Genomic DNA, 24,846 nt, shown 5'->3' with positions numbered 1-24,846 from the left:
CTCTGTGGCAAGGAGTGGGCATAGCTTTAAATTAAGGGGTGGTAGGTATAGGACAGATGTTAGGGGTAGGTTCTTTACTCAGCGAGTCGTGAGTTCATGGAATGCCCTGCCAGTAGCAGTGGTGGACTCTCCCTCTTTATGGGCATTTAAACGGGCATTGGATAGGCATATGGAGGATAGTGGGATAGTGTAGGTTAGGTGGGCTTGGATCGGCGCAACATCGAGGGCCAAAGGGCCTGGACTGCGCTGTATTTTTCTATGTTTTTTCTATGTTCTATGATTCAATCAACTGCACTGCCTGTAACTCCACATGCATAGAGCCCCACTAGCACATCAGTGCTCACCGCTCTATATTTGCTCAAGGTCAGTAATGCCTCACTTTAAAATTCTCAGTGTGCCCAAATCATTCAATGGCTTTGCCTCTTGTTATCTCTGTCACGTTTTCTTGCCCTGCAATTCTCAGAAAACAGTTTTACTGAAATTCTGACCCCTAATGTATCTAAGATCCTCACCAGCACCATTGGTAGTCTTGGTTCAGTTGCTTAGGCCAAAACTTCTTTAAATTTTCTCTTAAACATCTCTGCCTTCCTTTTAAGAAACTCTAAAATTGACACCGAGTCACCTGTTTGAATATCTGGCGTTACTCATTTTCAACTGATATTTGTCCTCTGAAGTACCTTGGGACATTTTACTTGCAAGATGCTATACAAATTTTCTTTTGTAAAATACCTTGTGAAGTACACTTTTTTAAACAAATACCAAACACCTTGCACCTCTTTCTTCACAGTCAAAAGAATGTTCTCCTGTACTTTAACTGTACTTAGAATAACTGACAATCCACAATAGGAGAGTAAACAATATTCTTTAGTGACAAAAAAAACATTGGAGAAATTCAGCAGGTCTGGCAGCACCTGTGTACAGAGAAATAGAGTTAAGGTTTTGAGCCCAATATGATTCTTCTTCCACTTTATATTTATGTATTCGAAAGTGGCTACGTGGCTTTTATAAAATGGATGCTCCCTTCCATGGTCGAGAAGCATCTCTCACTTTGGTAGTGTCAGGCTATCTACAGAAACCTCTAACATGAAGCTGTATTTTGATGTCATACTTTGGTACAAAGTGCTACAGGGTGTCAAGCAATATTCCTTTTTGACAAACAACATTTTTGACTAATGAATAGTTAGTGGAAAGGTTATAACACTGCTGCTGAGTTTAACAAGAGTGTTAAAATGTTGGCATCTAAAAAGACAGTAAGTTTCTATTCAATGTTTATTTTACACATTAATGTGGACCAAGATTGTGAACATAAAAATAGAAAGTCTCATCCAAAACATGCAATTTCAGAGTGTACAGCCCTGTACAAATATTTTTCAGAAGTTTTTTTTCTGCTGTCAAGATTTTACAACTAACCTTGAAATGGCACACAAAATAGCTACATGAAAGTACTTCTCAACAAATGTGCATATTTTCCTCCAACGTTTCATATTTGTAAGTTGCAAGTAGAACCATGACATAATTAACTATCATGACTTGGTGTCACCTGCACCAAAAACATTGCACACAGATACCAAAGGAGGACAATTAAAATCAAAATAACAAAACTAACCCAACACTGACTTCAGTGTCACCTACCATGTATGAGCTAACGGAGTCATTGGAGGTGGTATCTCACTTTTCTTACAGATATGCAAAGATCTTCAATCTCCACTCAAATGCAGAGGGTTGCACACTTCCTTGTATCTCAGCATCCCACAGCTTTGTCAGTTATAAAATGAATTTTTCTCAATCTTAATGGAGTACTATTAATATAACTTAACAAAAAGTCACATTCAAATTAATAAATTGTGTGGGTGACCAATGCTCTTCTTGCAATGTCTTATAATAAAATTGACAGCATGCTGCAGTCTCTGGCCTCACTGAAGTAACTGAAGTTCAATCTTTTGAACCTGTTCCCAGTATTCACATAAGCAAACCATTTGTCCTTACTTGCTCAGCCTCTGAGATACCCACAAATTTCAAGTTGTTTGGGTTTGCCATGCAATCAGTAGAAGACAGTAAAGAAAATCTGTGTCGTTTATGACGGCTTCTGGAATTGAAGGAGAATCCCATATGGTCTTGATCTTTATCATGCGAACTATTTGCCAAGAATATATTGTTCTCTTTCTGAAGTAAGTTGCCAAATGAAAATCACTGCAAAAGGTGTTCTGCAGTGATATAAAAGTAGCTTCCTGAAAGATTAGCAATTGATGGTGGTTGTTTAATGCTGGGAATAAATGATGTCAAATAAATACCTTCCTTCATCCTGATACCAAAATTGCAGATTTTTGTGAATGCTATCACATGTATGGAGCCCAGCCCAGATACATTTGACACAGGAGATTTATATTGGTTGCTTCCTGAATAAGGTAGTGAACATGACCTTCAATGGATAAAGGCAAGCCCTTCACCTTATTTCTCGTCTTAATCACTCCATGTAGTCGTTTTTCTATGTCTTGAACATGGGTCTTGGCCTAAAAGAAGCAAATCGATACCAAGAGTCAAAACATTAATAATCTCTGTTTTTAAATTGATCCACTTTTAATCAGCAATCATTCTTCTTCTGTGACAGGCTACACCAGAATTTGCTTTTATCTCAAAGGTGACTACTTTCAGTTGAAAGGAGTAGTTTCCATCAAATTTCTCTATTTTATAAAAGGCAAACAACTCTACTTGTGACATTGCATGCTACCACACATTTAATATTTTTAAGCTACTCAATAGATATTTAGAGAAAAATAATCTTGCAAGTTTTGTAGCTCTTTACTTCACCAAAATTGACAATGCAAGACAAAGGGCCACAATTCACTGAGGATTTAGATGATTAAAGTCAAAGTAAATCAGGAAGTAGTGGTTCATCAAACTCTGCTGAGCAGATCTGTAAAATTGTTCTATGATTTTTTTTAAAAACAAAGTAGCAATTACCATTTTCTGAAGAGGAATAGATCTAGCTGTAGTTATCAGTGAGAACAAGGATAGAAGGGAAAGAACAGTCAGAAAATTGAATTCTTTTATAGAATCAACTTAAGGACACTAGCTTCCGGAGCACGCACCTTCATCAGGTGATAGTCGGAGTGACGCTCCGAAAGCTAGTGTGCTTCCAACCTGTTGGACTATAACATGGTGTTGTGTGATTTTTAACTTTGTACACCCCAGTCCAACACCGGCATCTCCAAATCACAACTTAAGGAAGACATTCTGTCACTGACCTTTTCATTGATTACCTCCCCAGTTTCATTGGGTTGAACTTTTGTACTTCCTTTTACTGGTTTACTCCACTCCACCAGTGGGTCATGCAGAAAAGTTTTCAGAACACTGAAAAAAATAATTTGTTGCTCTGACAATGAGGACACCAGATAAATAGAAGTTGAAACAATCAATATTTATAATTAAAGCCTATACAAGTAGTCAAAAATCATATGGGAAATAATTTTAACTATAATTTAGTTCTGCAGCTTTACCTCATTAAAGGTTCTCGTTGATCACGCATTAACCTCAAAGTCACTTCACAGGCCCGGCGGAACAAACCTTCGGTCCCCATAGGGCCCATGGCATGGACCATATTGTGGGTGAGGCGAAAAGGGACAACTTCTGGAACATCAAAGGTCTCCCCCTAAGAAAATGAGAACTTTTTTGTTTGCAAACACCAAATATTTAAAAGCCCTTTATCTTCACATCATAGAACTGCAGCATTGAAAACATAATGTGGACAGATTTAGATCTAGGTTAAATGCCTTGGTAGTCAATTTCTTGAAAGGTTAATACATTTAAATTGACAGACATTTTAGTTGGCTTAACATCAAGTTGGTCATCTGAAAAGCACTGCACAGACAACAATAGAATTGAATGCAAACCTGCATCTAATGTTAAAACAACAGCAGGAAATTGGCTTGGATATAAACCACTTCCTTCTTGAAACAGACTGATGGATGTTTCTGTCCAGACAAGAGCACCTGAAGTCTTTTGCAGAACTGAGCCATGACTACCAGTGGGCTGCACGTCAGTAAGTAGCACAGAATCTGTCGTGTGATGATGTCTGAATTGTCAGCAGTGACTGTCATTAAAACCGTGAAACTGACAGTAACTCTGCCATCAGCTCATGGGCAGTTAAAAATATAAATCCAGATATTGTTGTAAAACAGACTCTTGTTCTTCCACAGGATACAGTGATGCAGATGGATAACTTCTGAAATTGTCTAAATTAAACATTAACTCCCATTTGGTGCAATTAGTTTTGAAAAATACTGCAAAACTTGTGCATTGTTGGATTAGGTGTAACTAGAACTTTAACGATATACAAATTCATAATTAGTATGCAAGCAACTTCCCTGATCTTGCCATGGTAACTGGATATAGGCGGAATGCCAAATTTCATTATCCCAAATATTCCCAAACATGTCAGCTTCTACTTCAATCCCAGATGCACGTCACAATTTTTTTTTCTTTATTCGTTCACGAGATGAGGACATCACCAGCTAGGTCAACATTTATTACCAATCCCCAATTGCCCAGAGGGCAGTTAAGAGTCAACCACATTGTTGTGGGTCCAGAGTCACATGTAAGCCAGACCAGGTGTGGATGGCAGATTTCCTTCCCTAAAGGACGTTAATGAACCAGATGGATTTATTTGATAATCAACAACAGTTTCATGGTCACCAGTAGATTCTTAATTCCAGATGTTTAAAAACTGAATTCAAATTCCACCATCTGCGATGGCAGGATTCAAACCTGGGTCCTCAGAAGGTTAGCTAAGTTTCTGGATTCATAGTGATAACAATACCACTAGATTATCACTTCCCCCTTTATTTTGCTATATGCAAATGATGGAAAAATGAGAAATAATCAAGTGCTTTTCATTCTCTGGTTTGTTTTTGGTGAGAAGTTTAATATGTAATTGGTTGCTTAGCCTGTTTGATAACTTCAGAAAATCCCTGAAGATGTCACCTATCTATGTAACATCAAAAAAGGTGTTGCTGCAGAGATTGTCAGATCTTTGTGAGCAGTCTTCTTTAAAGTCAGCAGCAAGCATCTCTTCACTGCATGAGCTAAAAGCCTGAAATGACTTGTGGCTGAACACAAACTGAGGAGCCTCTGTAATAGAATCTTCATTACTAAGTTGTATGACTTCATAATATTATAATATTATGTTATATTATATTTTAGAAGAAGAATGTCGAAAAAGAATTACCTTATTAAAAAGGCAGTTAAAGTCCACATGAACACATTCTCCTGTTAAAGAGTCAAACAGAATGTTTTCTCCATGGCGGTCACCGAGACCCAGAATATAGCCAACCATTGACATCACAGCAACAGAACGGCAGTAAGCTGATCTACTGCTGTACCTAATTGGAAAAATTAGAAGGTCGAAGTTTCAACATAATATAACACATCTATGGTCAACTATATATATATGACACAAGTTAGTATTAAATACTATTCTGAAAACTTAATTATTAACCATTCAATCATGATAACTTGGCTGGCAGTCAGTCATTTTTGTAACTAATAATCCAATGGTCGATCTCATTATCTTCCCAAGATATACAATAACTAATCCATTGCTCATGACCTCTCAGTTGGTGTTTTTAACCTTTGTCTCAAGAGTGATGGATCCTCACAACCAAGCTAACAATTGCTCAAAATTCTATGTTAACTGAATCGGAGATGGTTACACAATAAATTTAGTTCCCTTTACTACAACAACCTTCTCCCACAAAAGTGTCATAAAGTACACCAAGGAGTGATTTAAAAAGAAGTGAAAATATTTTGAGATAGATATCCCGAATCCCTTATAGCTCTTCTGAATTTAAGAAACTGACCATGAAGTTGGATCAGGGAAAGTCCTAAGGAACCATTCGTGAAAGACAGCAGGGTGACGGGGCAGAAGCTGCTGCTTGAACACAGATAATTTCTCCTCCAAAGGTGCTTGCTTAGGCAGCATGCACTGACGCAGTTCTTTACCAATCATGTAAACACCTGTAACAAACCATGTTCAAATCTTAGAATACCAACAGCAATCACCAAATCAAAATACAGTCATCTAAATGTGTTCACATAAGAGTTTGGCATTACAACTGAAGAGATATTTAACTACCTTTTGCTTAAGGAACACTGTCAAACATGCTCACTGAAATAGTCTTAGTCACTGATGGTTCAAAAATTACGATTAATCTACCAGATTCAAGTGAGTAAGGTTATACTTCCATTCTTGTCTGAGTTTTCAATTCAGTTGATTGAAATGCTATACTAAACTGAGGCACTCAACTGTGGCAGGTAAGAAATAGTATTGGTCTTGAATCATCACTTTATGCAGTGGAGAACTTATACCATCAAATTCCAGAGACAAGGGTGTCAGGTAAAGAATGCAAGATCAAGTGAAGGGGTCATGAGTGAAGAATAATAACTAGCTCAAAGTCTTTCACTTCTGCAGTCTTGTGCTGAAAATTAGTTTGTTTGATGCAAGTATAATCCTCCTCACTTTTTGGAAGAAGTTAAGCCTACACATACAAATAGGAAATAGCATCATGCACTGGCAATGGTTGCAATTATATACAGTCACTTTCCTTTTCAAAATTCATGTCTCAGTGCTGATATTTAAGCTAAGTTATTCTCCTTCACTTTTCAAATATTGTCCTAAATTGCACTTTTCAATTTCTGACCAAAACACCAAAGTGAAGAACAAAACATTACTACAGCTTGTGGTTAGTCTGTACTGTGATATTAAATTAGATTACTTACAGCGTGGAAACAGGCCCTTTGGCCCAATAAGTCCACACCGACCCGCCAAAGCGCAACCCACCCAGACCCATTCCCCTATATTTACCCCTTCACCTTACACTACGGGCAATTTAGCATGGCCAATTCACCTAACCTGCACATTTTTGGATTGTGGGAGGAAACCGGAGCACCCGGAGGAAACCCACGCAGACACGGGGAGAATGTGCAAACTCCACACAGAGAGTTGCCTGAGATGGGAAATGAACCCGGGTCTCTGGTGCTGTGAGGCAGCAGTGCTAACCACTGTGCCACTGTGCCGCCCAAATAGTGTGGATAAAGAATGGAAGGAAGGCTGGTGAAGAGTAGGGTTTACAACAGTACACAGAGAAGCCAGGTGATACATTTAGTTCATTAACAAAATATACTGTGATGGCAACACAGTAATGCGAAATAAAACATTACACTTGTACCAACTGCTTAAGAACATCAAGAGAAAGTGAGGACTGCAAATGCTGGAGATCAGAGTCGAGAGTGTGGTGCTGGAAAAGCACAGCAGGTCAGGCAGCATCTGAGGAGCAGGGGAATCAACGTTTCAGGCATAAGCCCTTCATCAGGAGTCAGTGAATAATGCTGCATGACAAGAACAATTTTGCCTGTGCCAGCTCTTTCAAAGAATTAGTCATTCGATCCACTTTCTTGTCTTTGCCCTTAATCCAATTGTCCTTTGAAAATTATTATTGAAGCATTTTATCTGACCTAGACATGACATTCCAAACCGTAACAGCACGCTGATTTAAAAAAAAACTTCTTTCACGCTTGCAGTTGTTTTGCTCATTACCTTCAATCCATGTCCCCAAACTTAACAGCCTTGATTCACTGACAACACTTCCTCCTCCTTACTCATCCGAAGCAAAGCTATTTATTATTTTGAACATCTCTGTTAAATCTTCCCTCGAGTTTCGGTATCACTCCACCGTGCTACTTTTCTAGTATTATTTGAGTAAAATAACTCTGCTTATTAACCAAGGGCTTGCATCTTTCTTAAACTGTGCTGCCCAGAATTAGACAATTCTCCACTTGCGGCAGTGCCAACATTTTGTAAAAGTTAAAATGCTGGAAAATCTCAGCAAATCTTGCAGCATCTGTAAGGAGAGAAAAGAGCCGATGTTTCGAGTCTAACTGACCCTTTGTCAAAGCTTATAAAAAAAGGAGAAATAGGGAGGTATTTATACTAGGCTGAGAGAAGGGAGAAAGGAAAGCAGTGAAGGTGGACAGGGGGAGAGAGACAAACGAAAATCCTGTCGGAGAGAAGAGCAGTACTTCTTTAGGGTCGGCATTCCTGGAAGAGCCTCTCTCAGCCTAGTATAAATATCTCCCTATTTCTCCTTTTTAAGCTTTGACAAAGGGTCAGTTAGACTCGAAACATCAGCTCTTTTCTCTCCTTACAGATGCTGCAAGACTTGCTGAGATTTTCCAGCCTTCTCTCTTTTTTGGTAATTTGCTTTTATTTTGTAAAAGTTTACTTGTGCTGTTCATGGAGCCGAGCATGCCTCTTTTTTTTAAAAGAAGTGTTCCTGCAGCCCCTTTAAAATTGCACCACCTAGCTTATGTTACCATTAAATATTTCCCTTTGTGGCAAAACTAATTTTAATATACAAAGCATACAAATTGTAACTTAGGTGTATTTTCCATGTACCTTAGAGCACACTTGAATTGACCAGAATGTATCAAAGACAACAGCATCTAGTTATTGTAACTTCAACAAGCCACACTTCTGATACATTTAGTCATTACCTTTTTCTTTGTACAGCTTATTCAGAATATGTCTTAAGCCAGCAGTGTTGTTAACCCACTCAACAAGACCACATTCCTCATTCAGGGGAATGACTGCATATGTTCTGATGTGAAGTTCTCTCCTGCGTGACTCTGCATCTTTTCGTAAGCACTGTTAATTATCAGAAATCAACAGTCAACGAGCTGATTTTTAACACCATAGTCATTGCTTAGCTGGCTATTATCAAAGCAGCAGATTCAAAATCAAAGACAAAAGTCAGTTTTCAAACTTCTCGGTCGGTGATTCTTGAAATACAAACATGCTCCAGGCGAACACATTGTTGTTCAGCTAAACATTCTTTAAAAATAAACTCATGACAGCAAAGGAAATAATATGAGAAAGTCAACAAGTACAAATATTTGATAATCATGAGGTTACCAGCCTGCATGTCCATGGAAATAGTATGCAGAAATGTACAAATACAGCTCATTCCTTCACATATTTTACTCAATTTAGTTAATTTCCAGGAAAGGTTCACCAAAAATTTCCAAGAAAAGGAAGTTCTGAAGTCCCATCTTTGTCTACAACACCCAAGATCACATAACAAAGCTCCATCAAATCAGCCTAACATTAAAATCGATATTTTTCAGGTTGGCCAGTTATATTTGACAGTTTACACCCTAAGCTAAATAACCTCCTAAGCAGCAATTTATTTACATAAACATGGAGGGTTTCTAAGACTGCTGGGCTTTACAAGTGAATTTACACAGGATTTGAGAATTATATGAAACAGAAGCTATATTATAAAATCCTGTGATAAACACCAAAATTGCCAATCACATCCTTCTTTATCAAAATAATTCATAATGCCATAAGGGCTAGCTCATTTTATTTGGGAGGTTGTAAATTTCACATATTCGCCATGTAAAGCATTTGTGAAACACTGCATTGAGATTTAGTTAATCTTCTGAATACTTTGCAAGATTTCCAAATGTGCATTGACTTAAACATACAAAAATACTACACCTTATTAATTAGAGAGTTAAATTCCATGAGGCGACAATCTTTCCTGAGATCATCCTTGGGCTTACACATCATAATGTAGGATTTTCCATCAGAACCCTTAAGATTGATTTTCTTTGGCTTCTGAAGAGAGGCTAGGATCTCCACCTAACACAACAGTAAGTGAAAACATCAGGATGCAATGGTCTGTAAAATATTCAAATTCTGCATTATCAGAAAATATGCAACGATTGTGAAGTCACCATATTATTAAATAATGATGTATACAGGTAGTTCTTCCATGATGCGATGGTTGTGTTATTGTGCAACTCTGCATTATAGAAAAATCACACTTTAGAAACAATGCTTAAAATGTTGGTGATGTAATTGTGTCACAGTCAATACATGTTTTAAAAGTTCATGCTTTAGAAACAGTATCCTCAATTTGTCAATCACGTTACAGCGAATTTGCGGTAATGAAGTGCACGTAATAGCAGAATGACCTGTATGATAAATGTTGGTCTTGATACATTTCCAAAGCCCTAGGCATCAAATTGTCTAAGATGTACATTATAATCTCTTCAACCAAGATTTTACAAAAATTCAAGTTTTGCTCCCCTTTACTGACATTCAGAGATTTATATTAACTCGCTCCTGATTTTCTCAAGAGCTTTATGTTATTTATATTGACCATTTGACCTAATGTATGTATACTGGTGTTTATGCTCAACGTGAGCCTTCTCCCACCCCTCTTCATCTAACCCTATCATATTGCCTTCTATTTCATTCCCCTTATCTGGCTCTCCTATAAATGTATCAACGCCATTTGCCTCAAGCACTCCTCTGGTTGCAAGATCCACATTCTTGCCACTCCTTGAGGAAGAAAGCTCTTCTGAATTCTCCGTTATATTTTCTAGTGGCTAACTTGGATTTATATCTCTGGTTTTAGTCTTCCCTAAGGACCAGAAAATACATCATTTAAACCCTTCCTTCATAACTGTAAAGACCTCTATTAGGTCACCCTTCAGCCTTTTATTTACCAGAGAAACCTCTGTGAAGCACCTAGGTATATTTAAGAGTCTACACAAATCCAAGTTATATTCCGTGAGCCCCGAGAAGAAGTGGTGCTTGCATTAAATTGAAAAGCTTAGATGACAGTTTTGAAAACAGTGAGAGTCCAGGCTAGTTCTGTAAGTCCAGGCCATTAGAACTGAAAGAAGCCTAAAACTGTTTTAGCAGTTTTTTTTCCTCCCAGAGTTAGTAAGAAATGTCAGGAGATGTGGGCCTGGAAAGAAATTCTACTTTGCAGTAGTAGCAGCCAAGGTCTCTTCATAGATGTTTACAGGACTAACTTTTGTAATATCAATACATTTTTGGCTACACTCCCGTCCTGACTCTACTGGTGCATCAGAACAAATTTCAAGCCAACGGTCACAAACATATTCAGGGTCATCCAATAGAACATAACAGATACAAAAATAGAAACTGCTGGAAAAGCTCAGCAGGTCTGGTAGCATCTGTGGAGAGAAATCAGAGTTAACATTTCGGGTCGAGTGAGCCGTTCTCAGAACATTACATTTTGTGGATGTTACTTGAAGTCTAGTTGGTCCCAGTTAACTAATGTACTGTGCATATGACCATTCATACCCCATCTGGTTTCAGGTATAGAATCCATGTGACTTGTCATACCCAATCCTAACAAGGTTTGCATCAACATCATAAGCAAGCATAACGAAAGACAGACATGTCGAATAAAAAGTGCAGAAATTACTGACAAATTAGCCACCAGTGAGGATACTTGCAGTGGCAAGGGGAGAACCTGAAGCTAATGGCTGAAAAATTAAGCTGGATGCAAAAGCAATTGTTAAGCTCAAGTAGTCAAGAGCAATCTCCAGAAGTAGTGGAGTGAATAGGGGGGGGGGGGACACGCATTGTTCATGTAAAAAGCAAATAAAAACTTGCGTTGACACAAATCAATAGTTGAAGCAGCAGTGACTGATTTCATAATTTGAAGAAACGACATGGTGTTTAGAATGATCGTTAGTAAGGATATGATTGTCACAGAGACAATTATTGAGATTCCTGGTATCTGAGCACTGCATTGTATGTTTATAAGATAATAAGGTCTTTAACATAGAGTTTGGTCCATTTCAACCAGGTGCCTCCCAAAAGGCTGAAAAAGGGAGAAATGTTCAGGTGAAAATTTGTGAAAGTTATTTTTCAAGAATATGCAAACTGCCAACAGCATCCAACAGCAACATGAAGTAGATGACAGAAGTTTTCAAAGAATGCAATAAATTCATGGCAATTGTGATGTACGTTTGTAGTACATTAGTAATATTTGTAATCTTGGATTAAAAAGTGGAGAAAAAAAAAGTGTTAAGTTTTCAATTCTGTGGAAGTAACGGCAGCACAGTGGCTGTGGTTAGCATTGCAGTCTCACAGCACCAAGGACCCGGGTTCGATTCCAGACTCGGGCAACTGTCTGTGTGGAGTTTGCACAGTCTCCCAGCGTCTGCATGGGCTTCCTCCAAGTGTTCCAGTTTCCTCCCACAATCCAAAGATGTGCAGGTTTGGTGGACTGGCCATGCTAAATTGCCCCATAGCGTAAGATACATTAGTCAGAGAGAAATGGGTCTGGCTGGATTAGATTAGATTACATTACATTACATTACATTACAGTGTGGAAACAGGACCTTCGGCCCAACAAGTCCACACCGACCCGCCGAAGTGCAACCCATCCATACTCCTACTGACCTGCACATCATTTGGACTGTGGGAGGAAACCGGAGCACCCGGAGGAAACCCATGCAGACACGGGGAGAACGTGCAAACTCCACACAGTCAGTCGCCTGAGGTGGGAATTGAACCCAGGTCTCTGGCACTGTGAGGCAACAGTGCTAACCACTGTGCCAACGTGCTGCCCATGGCTGGGTTACTCTTCGGAGGGTTGGTTCCACACTGTAGGGAATCTAATCTAACCTTTATAAAAAAACAAGTGAATTCAAACAGAACTTCCAATAAAGCATGTGACTTAAGTTAAATGATTCAAAAAGCTACCAAGGGAGTTAATTGCTCAATGTTTACAATGTTCAGAAGAACAATTTCATCATAACCGAAAGCTAGTTCTGTTTTGGCAAACTCCAGGCCTTTAGAACTGAACGAAGCCGTAAGCTGTTTTAGCAGTTCTTTTTTCCTAAAAGTTAGTAAGAAATGTCAGTGGATCAGGTTGCATGTCAAAGGGAGAGACAGTAACTTATAGAATTACTGGTGCATGTAGCGGAAGTCACTGAAAAAGAAATGCTTATTATCTTGATGGCTGAGTAAAAAAAAATCGAAGTGAAGATAGGACTGATAATTCACTTGGTTTGTACGTTCATAAAGGATGTTGATACCCATTGGGTTGAATTTTTTTTGTTTTGCTAAAATCGATGTTGTCATATATTTTCCTTTGTGTAACAAACTTATGTTGTTTTATTAAAAGCACATTAGAAGTTTCTTCTGAAACTGTTCATTGATGGACCTCCATGGTACACAAATTGCACAAGTACAACTTAAGGTCCACCAAGCTTGGGTTCTTTCAGAAATTTGACCTGCCCTGCATTGCTATCATCTGAGATCATGTTAAAAATTACACAACACCAGGTTATAGTCCAATAGGTATATTTGGAAGCACTCGCTTTGGAGGCGCTGTCTGCTGGACTATAACGTGGTGTTGTGTGATTTTTAACTTTGTCCCGTCAGTCCAACACTGGCATCTCCAAATCTGGGATCATAACACAATACAGATGAGAAATGCTACCTGAATTACACATAATTGTTCTTCTCAAACAAAATGTGTGGCATGCTGGATCAACAATGTCAATGAGGGCTAACATTATAAAACAAGAGCCAATTGACAAATTACCATGTCATCAAAACCAGCGATGTAGGCCCAGTGACCGGGGAAAGGGTCATGGTTTGCATGAGTGCCTGCAGTTGATGGTAGAGTGGGAGTCATCACGGATTGTAAAGGAATGAGGATTTCACTGAAAGCAGGCTCTTCCACCAGTCGTTTCAGCAATTTGAAGTGAACATTCATGCTTAATGTCGTGGTATTTCCATCCACCTACAAACAGAAATATTGGAAAAAATCCACAAAAATGTTTTAAATGTTGCAACATATTTAAAAATGTGAACCTTTTAATTAATCTGCAAAAAATCTAACAAGAGCAAATTAACAAGTGACAGATGTTAACAAATAAAATGACATATTTATGATCAAAATTAGGACTTTAGACACAAACAGGTCATTAAACCACTCCACCTCCCCAAGACAGTTCTGCTATTCAATCACATGATGAAAACCTGAGAGCCTTTGGCCCCTATTCTTTGGTAAATGGCTAATAAAAATTCTATCAATCTCATGTTTTCAAGTAATAATTGCAAGAAGAATCAACTGCCATTTGCAGAAGTCAGTTCCAAACATTTTTTTCCATGAGAAAAAAGTCCTTCACCACAGAGCAGTTCCTGAGACCAACCACATGACAAAACAAATCTAAAACACAATATAATTCAGGCTTTGTACTTTGGCTCACATAACTCCCAAAAAAACATTTTTTAAAAATTTCCAATGATGAGAGATTTCCTCAAGAATTGAAGATTGCAGAATTATCTTAACATAATTGACTATGATGATAATTTGTTACTGCTTTGACAGAACAGCACATTTGTAAACAAATAAGCATATATTCCATGAAATATTAAAGCACGTACCGATTTGTTGCACAATTCCAGCAATTTTTCAGTGAGACGAGTGGCATCTCCTATAAACTTGCCTAAACAGCTCTTATCATTAATGGCCTTCTGTAGAATTTCCTTGCACCTGGTAACGCGTGTTGCATAAGATGACTGTTAAAACAAAACACTCATCATGTAAGCATTAATGTTTATTTCATGAACAACATGGAAAAAGTGAAACTAGCAAATCATTTCACATTTGTTTTTGATGTGTAGACTGGCTTTGTTTGCTCAATATTTGATTAGATTAGATTCTCTACAGTATGGAAACAGGCCCTTCAGCCCAACAAGCCCACACCGACCCTCCGAAGTGTAACCCACCCAGTCCCATTTCCCTCTGACTATTGCACCTTACACTATGGGCAATTTAGCATGGCCAATTCACCCGACCTGCACATCTTTGGACTGTGGGAGGAAACTGGAGCAAAAACCATCATCCATATGACCTTAAACAGGCAGGGACAAGTTGGACTAATAAATTAAACTGCATTTATTTCAATTCAAGGAGCCGAATAGGGAAGGCAGATGAACTCAGGGCATGGTTAGGAACATGGGACTGGGATATCATAGCAAGTACAGAAACATGGTTCAGGGATGGACAGGTCTGGCAGCTTAATGTTCTAGGATACAAATGCTACAGGAAGGATAGAAAGGGAGGCAAGACAGGAGGGGGAATGGTGTTTTTTTATGAGGGATAGCATTACAGCTGTGCTGAGGGAGAATATTCCTGGAAATACATCCAGGGAAGTTATTTAGGTGGAACTCAGAAATAAGAAAGGGATGATCACCTTCTTGGGATTGCATTATAGATCCCCCGAATAGTCAGAGGGAAATCGAGAAACAAACTTGTAAGGAGATCTCAGCTATCTATAAGAATAATAGGGTGGTTATGGTCAAGGATTTTAACTTTCCAAACGTAGACTGGGACTGCCATAGTGTTAAGGGTTTAGATGGAGAGGAATTTGTTAAGTGTGTACAAGAAACTTTTCTGATTCAGTATGTGGATGTATCTACCAGAAAACGTGCAAAACTTGACCTACTCTTGGGAAATAAGGCAGGGCAGGTGACTGAGGTGTCAGTGGGGGAGCACTTTGGGGCCAGGGACCACAATTTTATTCGTTTTAAAATAGTGATGGAAAAGGATAGACCAGATCTAAAAGTTGAAGTTCTAAATTGGAGAAAGGCCAATTTTGATAGTATTAGGCAAGAACATCCAAAAGCTGATTGGAGGCAGATGTTCGCAGGTAAAAGGACGGCTGGAAAATGGGAAGCCTTCAGGAATGAGATAACAAGAATCCAGAGAATGCATATTCCTGTCAGGTGGAAAGGAAAGGCTGGTAGATATAGGGAATGCTGGATGACTAAAGAAATTGAGAGTTTGGTTAAGAAAAAGAAGGAAGCATATGTCAGGTATAGACAGGATAGGTCGATTGAATCCTTAGAAGAGTATAAAGGAAATAGGAGTATACTTAAGAGGGGAATAAGGAGGGCAAAAAGGGGACATGAAATAGCTTTGGCAAATAGAATTAAGGAGAATCCAAATACATTAAGGACAAAAGGGTAACGAGGGAGAGAATAGGGCCCCTCAAAGATCAGAAAATGGGGGAGATACTAAACAAGTATTTTGCATCAGTATTTACTGTGGAAAAGGATATGGAAGATATGGAAAGTAGCGAAATAGATGGTGACACCTTGTAAAACGTCCATATTACAGAGGAGGAAGTGCTGGATGTCTTGAAACGCATAAAGGTGGATAAATCCCCAGGACCTGATCAGGTGTACACTAGAACTCTGTGGGAAGCTAGAGAAGTGATTGCTGGGTCTCTTGCTGAAATATTTGTAGCATTGATAGTCACAGGTGAGGTGCTGGAAGACTGGAGGTTGGCTAACGTGGTGCCACTGTTGAAGAAGGGTGGTAAGGACAAGCCAGGGAACTATAGATTAGTGAGCCTGATGTCAGTGGTGGGCAAGTTGTTGGAGGAAATCCTGAGGGACAGGATGTACATGTATTTGGAAAGGCAGGGACTGGGTAGGGATAGTCAACATGGATTTGTGCATGGGAAATCATGCCTCATAAACTTGATTGAGTTTTTTTGAAGAAGTAACAAAAAGGATTGATGAGGGCAGAGCGGTAGAGGTGATCTATATGAACTTCAGTAAGGCTTTCGACAAGGTTCACCATGGGAGACTGGATAGCAAGGTTAGATCTCACAGAATAAAGGGAGAAGTAGCCATTTGGATACAGAACTGGCTCAAAGGGAGAAGACAGAGGGTGGTGGTGAAGGGTTGTTTTTCAGACTGGAGGCCTGTGACTAGTGGAGTGCCACAAGGATCAGTGCTGGGCCCTCTACTGTTTGTCATTTACATAAATGATTTGGAGCATAACAGGTAGAGTTAATAAGTTTGCAGATGACACCAAAATTGGAGGTGTAGTGGACAGCAAAAAAAGTTACCTCAGATTACAACAGGATCTTGATCAAATGGGCCAAGAAGTGGCAGATGGAGTTTAATTCAGATAAATGCGAGGTGCTGCATTTTGGGAAAGCAAATCTTAACAGGACTTATACACTTAATGGTAAGGTCCTAGAGAGTGTTGCTGAACAAAGACACCTTGGAGTGCAGGTTCATAGCTCCTTGAAAGTGGAGTCGCCGGTATTTAGGATAGTGAAGAAAGCATTTGGTATGCTTTCCTTTATTGATCAGAGTATTGAGTACAGGAGTTGGGAAGTCATGTTACAGCTGTACAGGACATTGGTTAGGCCACTGTTGGAATATTGCGTGCAATTCTGTCTCCTTCTTATCGGAAAGATGTTGTGAAACATGAAAGGGTTCAGAAAAGATTTACAAGGATGTTGCCAGGGTTGGAGGATTTGAGCTATGGGGAGAGGCTGAACAGGCTGGGACTGTTTTCCCTGGGGTTTCGGAGGCTGAGGAGTGACCTTAGAGGTTTACAAAATTATGAGGGGCATGGATAGGATAAATAGACAACGTCTTTTCGCTGGGGTGGGGGGAGTCCAGAACTAGAGGGCATAGGTTGAGGGCGAGAGGGGAAAGATCTATCAGGGACCTAAGGGGCAACGTTTTCACTCAAAGGGTGGTACGTGTATGGAATGAGCTGCCACAGGAAGTGGTGGAGGCTGGTACAATTGCAACCTTTAAAAGGCATTTGTATGGGTATGTGAATAGGAAGGGTTTAGAAGGATATGGGCCAGGTGCTGGCAGGTGGGACTATATTGGGTTGAGATATGTTTGTGAAATTGTTATCTTTTTTATTCATTTATGAAGGCACGCTGGCTGGGCCAGCATTTATTGTGCATTCCTAAGTGCCCAAAGCGCAGTTAAGAGTCAACTACATTGCTGTGGATCTGGGGTTACACATAGGCCAGACCAGGTAAGGATGGCAGTTTCCTTCTCTAAAGGACATCAGTGAACCTGACTGGTTTTCTCAACAATGGATTTATAGTTATCATTTGGTCTTTATTGCAGATTTTACTGAACTCAAATTCCACCATATGCCATGGTCAGATTTGTATCTGGACATTACCTGAATCTCTGGATTAACTGTCTAGTGATAATACCACGGCACTGTCAACCCCACAATTTTGTGCAGTTATCCATCTGAGAATAAGTTATTCAAGTTTGTTATAGGAATCCTTATTAAACGTCTTTTGAAAATGCATTACCCTTTTCTGCTAAGTCGTCAAAAACACTATCTGTTTTGGTACCCTTATGTAGGAGAAGTGTGAATGCACGAGATACAGTTCAGGGGTTTACTGGATACCTTGAATGAACGGTTTGTTTTACAATTAGAGATTGGATAAGCTGGGCTTATTTCCATTAGACTTTAGAAGTTTGAGGGGTGACTATATTGGAGTGTATTAGATCATGAATCGTCTTGAGAAGGTGGACAATGAAGAGGTTATTTCCTCCATTTGGTCAGACAGAACAGGGGAACATTGGTTTAAAATTACGGGGTAATTCTTTCACGACAGAGTGAAGGAGAATTTGTTTTCCCCCTGTGAGCTTTCTATGCCTTTCAAACACACTGCTTCAGAAGATGGTACAGATGAGGCCATGGAATTCTTTGAAGGCATGGATGGACAAATTCTTGCTAGGCATTGAAATCATTGGCAAACATGAGAATGTGGAATTCAAAACACAAACCGATCATCAAGGTTTTACTGAATGATGCACGAGACCAGAGGGGCCAAACGGTCAACTTCTGCTCTTTTGTTTTGCTTTTATTTATGCTTATGAACATGATTTGTCTTTAATAATCTGTGCTGGCTTTATTTACTTAAGCTACACTTGTCCAAGTAACTGTTAACTTTGTCAGAGGTTACATTTTTTCAATAAAGGTTTCCCAAAATCGAAGTTAAACTGACCAGCTTGAATTTTTTGAGTTTATCCTTACAAAGGCATCATAATTGTAATTTTCCTCTGATGCACTCTGTAACGAGGGAGGATTGACCAGTACCTCTGCAATTGTCAACCTTACTTCCCTCAGTATTCTGACTTGTATCCCAAACAGTCCTGGTAACATATCATTTTTAAGTATAAATAGCTCTTTACCATCTTGTCTTTACTAATTTTCAGCCATTGAACAACATTAAAACAGTTAGTTGAATTTTATAGCACTAATTTTCAGAGCTGTTATTCAGTCCATCAGATCCACTGGCAATAAAACTTCAGATGTGGGTCCTCTTGTACTTTCTCATGCTATCAACTTCACCTTTATTTTCATTGGGACGTAAGCTTTGCTGGCTAGGTCAGCATTTATTTCCCGTTCCTAATTACCCTTGAGAATGTGATGATGAGCTGCCTCCTTGAATGTACACTCACAGTGCTGTTAGGAAGGAAGCTCCAGCTATTTTACCTGGAGACAGGAAAGAAACACATCTATGCTACTTAACTGAAGCACTCCATGTGACAGTGAATCCTATATCCTTCCCTTTCTCTGATTATATATAACACTATTCATTTGGAAGTTATACCTTGAAATACTATCATCCAATTACCTTGCAAACAGCTGTCATCATCCACATAGCCTGCTGAGGATAAGCTAGGAAAACCTTAACAATAATGCCCTTCAGACGAGCAAACACATCATCATGGAAATGGCATATCCGTGAAATCAGCTGTGAAAATGCAGTCAGAAACTGGTAGGGAGCCAGGTGGTTCGTGTGATCCTCTATCACCTTGTTAATCTTTTCAAGATCTGTTCTCATGGCAATACGATCAGCAATACGTCCAGATGCTGTACAGAAAACGATTTTTGATCAAACTAAAAAAATTATGAAAATATTTACTGTGAAAAGGCAGACATCAATATAAATTCAAGTATTCTTACCTTTTTCCAATTCGTAGGCTTTTGCTCCATAATCAAGCCACAGTGATAACATTCGAGGCATAGACTGGTAAATGAACTGATTTCCAAACCGCAGTGAACTGTCATTTAATATTTGAAAACACAATAAGCATTACATAAATATATCATTAACTAAACAACTTTATATACCAAGTCACAATGTATATTTCAATTTGTGAACATTACCATGATAACGTAAACATATCTAGAGGTCAGGTAGGTAAAAACAAGGACTGCAGATGCTGGAAACCAGAGTCTATATTAGAGTGGTGCTGGAAAAGCACAGCAGGTCAGGCAGCATCCGAGGAGCAGGAAAATCGACGTTTCGAGCAAAAGCCCTTCATCAGGAACAGAGATGGGCTTTTGCCTGAAACATCGATTTTCCAGCTTCTCGGATGTTGCCTGACCTGCTGTGCTTTTCCAGCACCACTCTAATCTGGACCCATCCCTAGAGGTCAGTTAATGTGCAAAATTAAACAAAATAAAAACCTATTTTGTGACCTTGGTTATCTGTACATTCATTCTATTGGACAAACAGGAACTTCTATTGAGGAATACAATTTAGCTTTTTGAACAAATGTAGGAGTTCACAATGTCCAGTCCCTATTTTTAAGTGTTTGCTTGACTCATCTGGTCACACTCTCTTTGAATCAGCAGTTTGTAAATGTAAATCACTCTCCAGGAGTTCGGCATAAACCAAGGTTCTTGTTTAGATGAACAGAATGATGCTTTAGCACTTTTTTTCTTGAAAAGCAGCAGAGAGCTTTCACCCACTGTAATTATCAACACTCCCAGCTCAATCTCAATGTCAAAAGACTAATTGCTCAGTATTTGTTTGTTGTTTATCGGACCTTGCTATGCATTAATTGGCTACATTGCTTACTTACAAAATAACTACATCTCAACAGCAAATTGACCATGAAGTATTTTGTACGTCATGATGACATAAATGATGAAATATGTATTTTTTTCTTCTTCAAAAATTGGTCCATTTCAGGATTGAAAGAACTTGCAATTTTACAGAATATATAAAAATGAATGTAAAATTATTGCAGGAGGAGAAAAAAGTGAAAAAGAAATCTTATACATTGTAAAAGAGGGAACTTTTTCTCATTGTTCCATAGGGAATATTTATTGCATAGAATCCATGAAATAAGTTATTAAAATTAAAATAATAAAATATCATTAGTTTTAATTTACTATGACAAGCTGTTAAAGTTAATTGAAATTACAAAGCAAGGTTGGGCATTCTTGGAAGTAATAAACGTCAAAAACAATGCAGTTTATTCCTCAGACTTGAGAAACATGGAGATTCAGTGCTGAGCTCTAAAAAAAAGGAGCAATTTATTTTTAAAAGAACTTGTATATTCTGCTGTGGAAATGAAATCTTCCAATTAGGATTTAGGTCAAACTAGCTTATAAACAAGGTAAAAACAATGACTGCAGATGCTGGAAACCAGATTCTGGATCAGAGTGGTGCTGGAAGAGCACAGCAGTTCAGGCAGTATCCGAGGAGCAGTACAATCGACGTTTCGGGCAAAAGCCCTTCATCAGGAATAAAGGCAGAGAGCCTGCAGCGTGGAGAGATAAGCTAGAGGAGGGTGGGGATGGGGAGAAAGTAGCATAGAGTACAATAGGTGAGTGGGGGAGGGGATGAAGGTGATAGGTCAGGGAGGAGGGTGGAGTGGATAGATGGAAAAGATGATAGGCAGGTAGGACAAGTCATGGGGAGGAAGCAAATGTGACTGTGGTAGAGAGTTTGTTTCAGGATGTGATTGAAGAGCTTCAGGTCAGAGGAAATGACCTGGGAGTTGCAGTGGAAGAGGAACTCCCTGAGATTCTTGTAGAGAGAGGAGGAAAGCTTCTTCAAGGCAGGCATCCTTGCAAGAGGATTCTTAAACAAACCTTCTTACATTCAGAAGATATGTGGACCAACTTTTCAAGTCAATCTTTCTTGAAATATTTAAATTAGAACAACGTAGCCCTCCTGATGCTAGAGGACTTTCACTATTTTAGTATTGTTTCAGAATCACTGTGGTATCATCATAAATATGTTGCCTCAAATATTTGATAGAGAGAGAGAGAGAAAGAGAGAGAGAGAGAGAGAGACAGAGAGACAGAGAGACAGAGAGAGAGACAGAGAGAGACAGAGAGAGAGAGAGAGAGAGAGAGAGTGAGAGAGAGAAAGCGTGAGAGAGAGAAAGCGTGAGAGAGAGAAAGCGTGAGAGAGAGAAAGCGTGAGAGAGAGAAAGCGTGAGAGAGAGAAAGCGTGAGAGAGAGAAAGCGTGAGAGAGAGAAAGCGTGAGAGAGAGAAAGCGTGAGAGAGAGAAAGCGTGAGAGAGAGAAAGCGTGAGAGAGAGAAAGCGTGAGAGAGAGAAAGCGTGAGAGAGAGAAAGCGTGAGAGAGAGAAAGCGTGAGAGAGAGAAAGCGTGAGAGAGAGAAAGCGTGAGAGAGAGAAAGCGTGAGAGAGAGAAAGCGTGAGAGAGAGAAAGCGTGAGAGAGAGAAAGCGTGAGAGAGAGAAAGCGTGAGAGAGAGAAAGCGTGAGAGAGAGAAAGCGTGAGAGAGAGAAAGCGTGAGAGAGAGAAAGCGTGAGAGAGAGAAAGCGTGAGAGAGAGAAAGCGTGAGAGAGAGAAAGCGTGAGAGAGAGAAAGCGTGAGAGAGAGAAAGCGTGAGAGAGAGAAAGCGTGAGAGAGAGAAAGCGTGAGAGAGAGAAAGCGTGAGAGAGAGAAAGCGTGAGAGAGAGAAAGCGTGAGAGAGAGAAAGCGTGAGAGAGAGAAAGCGTGAGAGAGAGAAAGCGTGAGAGAGAGAAAGCGTGAGAGAGAGAAAGCGTGAGAGAGAGAAAGCGTGAGAGAGAGAAAGCGTGAGAGAGAGAAAGCGTGAGAGAGAGAAAGCGTGAGAGAGAGAAAGCGTGAGAGAGAGAAAGCGTGAGAGAGAGAAAGCGTGAGAGAGAGAAAGCGTGAGAGAGAGAAAGCGTGAGAGAGAGAAAGCGTGAGAGAGAGAAAGCGTGAGAGAGAGAAAGCGTGAGAGAGAGAAAGCGTGAGAGAGAGAAAGCGTGAGAGAGAGAAAGCGTGAGAGAGAGAAAGCGTGAGAGAGAGAAAGCGTGAGAGAGAGAAAGCGTGAGAGAGAGAAAGCGTGAGAGAGAGAAAGCGTGAGAGAGAGAAAGCGTGAGAGAGAGAAAGCGTGAGAGAGAGAAAGCGTGAGAGAGAGAAAGCGTGAGAGAGAGAAAGCGTGAGAGAGAGAAAGCGTGAGAGAGAGAAAGCGTGAGAGAGAGAAAGCGTGAGAGAGAGAAAGCGTGAGAGAGAGAAAGCGTGAGAGAGAGAAAGCGTGAGAGAGAGAAAGCGTGAGAGAGAGAAAGCGTGAGAGAGAGAAAGCGTGAGAGAGAGAAAGCGTGAGAGAGAGAAAGCGTGAGAGAGAGAAAGCGTGAGAGAGAGAAAGCGTGAGAGAGAGAAAGCGTGAGAGAGAGAAAGCGTGAGAGAGAGAAAGCGTGAGAGAGAGAAAGCGTGAGAGAGAGAAAGCGTGAGAGAGAGAAAGCGTGAGAGAGAGAAAGCGTGAGAGAGAGAAAGCGTGAGAGAGAGAAAGCGTGAGAGAGAGAAAGCGTGAGAGAGAGAAAGCGTGAGAGAGAGAAAGCGTGAGAGAGAGAAAGCGTGAGAGAGAGAAAGCGTGAGAGAGAGAAAGCGTGAGAGAGAGAAAGCGTGAGAGAGAGAAAGCGTGAGAGAGAGAAAGCGTGAGAGAGAGAAAGCGTGAGAGAGAGAAAGCGTGAGAGAGAGAAAGCGTGAGAGAGAGAAAGCGTGAGAGAGAGAAAGCGTGAGAGAGAGAAAGCGTGAGAGAGAGAAAGCGTGAGAGAGAGAAAGCGTGAGAGAGAGAAAGCGTGAGAGAGAGAAAGCGTGAGAGAGAGAAAGCGTGAGAGAGAGAAAGCGTGAGAGAGAGAAAGCGTGAGAGAGAGAAAGCGTGAGAGAGAGAAAGCGTGAGAGAGAGAAAGCGTGAGAGAGAGAAAGCGTGAGAGAGAGAAAGCGTGAGAGAGAGAAAGCGTGAGAGAGAGAAAGCGTGAGAGAGAGAAAGCGTGAGAGAGAGAAAGCGTGAGAGAGAGAAAGCGTGAGAGAGAGAAAGCGTGAGAGAGAGAAAGCGTGAGAGAGAGAAAGCGTGAGAGAGAGAAAGCGTGAGAGAGAGAAAGCGTGAGAGAGAGAAAGCGTGAGAGAGAGAAAGCGTGAGAGAGAGAAAGCGTGAGAGAGAGAAAGCGTGAGAGAGAGAAAGCGTGAGAGAGAGAAAGCGTGAGAGAGAGAAAGCGTGAGAGAGAGAAAGCGTGAGAGAGAGAAAGCGTGAGAGAGAGAAAGCGTGAGAGAGAGAAAGCGTGAGAGAGAGAAAGCGTGAGAGAGAGAAAGCGTGAGAGAGAGAAAGCGTGAGAGAGAGAAAGCGTGAGAGAGAGAAAGCGTGAGAGAGAGAAAGCGTGAGAGAGAGAAAGCGTGAGAGAGAGAAAGCGTGAGAGAGAGAAAGCGTGAGAGAGAGAAAGCGTGAGAGAGAGAAAGCGTGAGAGAGAGAAAGCGTGAGAGAGAGAAAGCGTGAGAGAGAGAAAGCGTGAGAGAGAGAAAGCGTGAGAGAGAGAAAGCGTGAGAGAGAGAAAGCGTGAGAGAGAGAAAGCGTGAGAGAGAGAAAGCGTGAGAGAGAGAAAGCGTGAGAGAGAGAAAGCGTGAGAGAGAGAAAGCGAGAGAGAGAGAGAAAGCGAGAGAGAGAGAGAAAGCGAGAGAGAGAGAGAAAGTGAGAGAGAGAGAGAACGCGAGAAAGAGGAAAAAAAAAAGAGAAAAAAGAGAAAGAGAGAGAGAGACACACAGAGAGCGAGAGAGCGAGTTTTACTGGGACAGGGTGTTGGTTGGGAGTGGAAGAATGACTGCTCTCTAAAAGTGGATTGGTTACACAAATATTATAACGAGACTGCATGCCTTACTATTCCTTGATTTTGAATTCAACTCCCAAGAGCCAGCTTTTCTAGATTCGATTAGATTCCCTACAGTATGGAAACATGCCATTTGGCCCAACAAGTGCACACCGACCCTCCGAAGAGTAACCCACCCAGACCCATTTCCCTCTGACTAATGCCCCTCACACTATGGGCAATCTAGTATGGTTCAAGAAACCGAACTTCTGGTCTTCTGGATCCAAGAGATGTAACCTCCA

At 40.2% G+C, this 24,846-nt stretch overlaps 1 protein-coding gene across 1 annotated transcript in view; it reads right to left on the bottom strand.

Annotated features, from left to right (window-relative positions):
* Nucleotides 1-224: 224 nt before the first annotated feature.
* atr (ATR serine/threonine kinase) overlaps nucleotides 225-24,846 on the bottom strand; it is a 90,705-nt gene continuing 66,083 nt past the window's right edge. Inside the window, exons 37-47 of the mRNA XM_043702780.1 lie at nucleotides 19,659-19,756; nucleotides 19,327-19,565; nucleotides 14,285-14,419; nucleotides 13,437-13,637; nucleotides 9,554-9,697; nucleotides 8,548-8,698; nucleotides 5,856-6,012; nucleotides 5,225-5,378; nucleotides 3,498-3,649; nucleotides 3,246-3,351; nucleotides 225-2,510 (exon numbers count right to left, since the gene is read on the bottom strand). Coding sequence (XP_043558715.1) covers nucleotides 2,337-2,510; nucleotides 3,246-3,351; nucleotides 3,498-3,649; nucleotides 5,225-5,378; nucleotides 5,856-6,012; nucleotides 8,548-8,698; nucleotides 9,554-9,697; nucleotides 13,437-13,637; nucleotides 14,285-14,419; nucleotides 19,327-19,565; nucleotides 19,659-19,756 — 1,711 coding nt within the window. The 3' untranslated portion in view covers nucleotides 225-2,336. The remainder of the gene's footprint in view (nucleotides 2,511-3,245; nucleotides 3,352-3,497; nucleotides 3,650-5,224; nucleotides 5,379-5,855; nucleotides 6,013-8,547; nucleotides 8,699-9,553; nucleotides 9,698-13,436; nucleotides 13,638-14,284; nucleotides 14,420-19,326; nucleotides 19,566-19,658; nucleotides 19,757-24,846) is intronic.

This window comes from Chiloscyllium plagiosum, chromosome 13 (genome assembly GCF_004010195.1).
Source record: "Chiloscyllium plagiosum isolate BGI_BamShark_2017 chromosome 13, ASM401019v2, whole genome shotgun sequence".
Taxonomy (NCBI): domain Eukaryota; kingdom Metazoa; phylum Chordata; class Chondrichthyes; order Orectolobiformes; family Hemiscylliidae; genus Chiloscyllium; species Chiloscyllium plagiosum.
The sequence above is the reverse complement of the archived record's forward strand: the minus strand, read 5'-3'. Positions and strand labels throughout refer to the sequence as shown.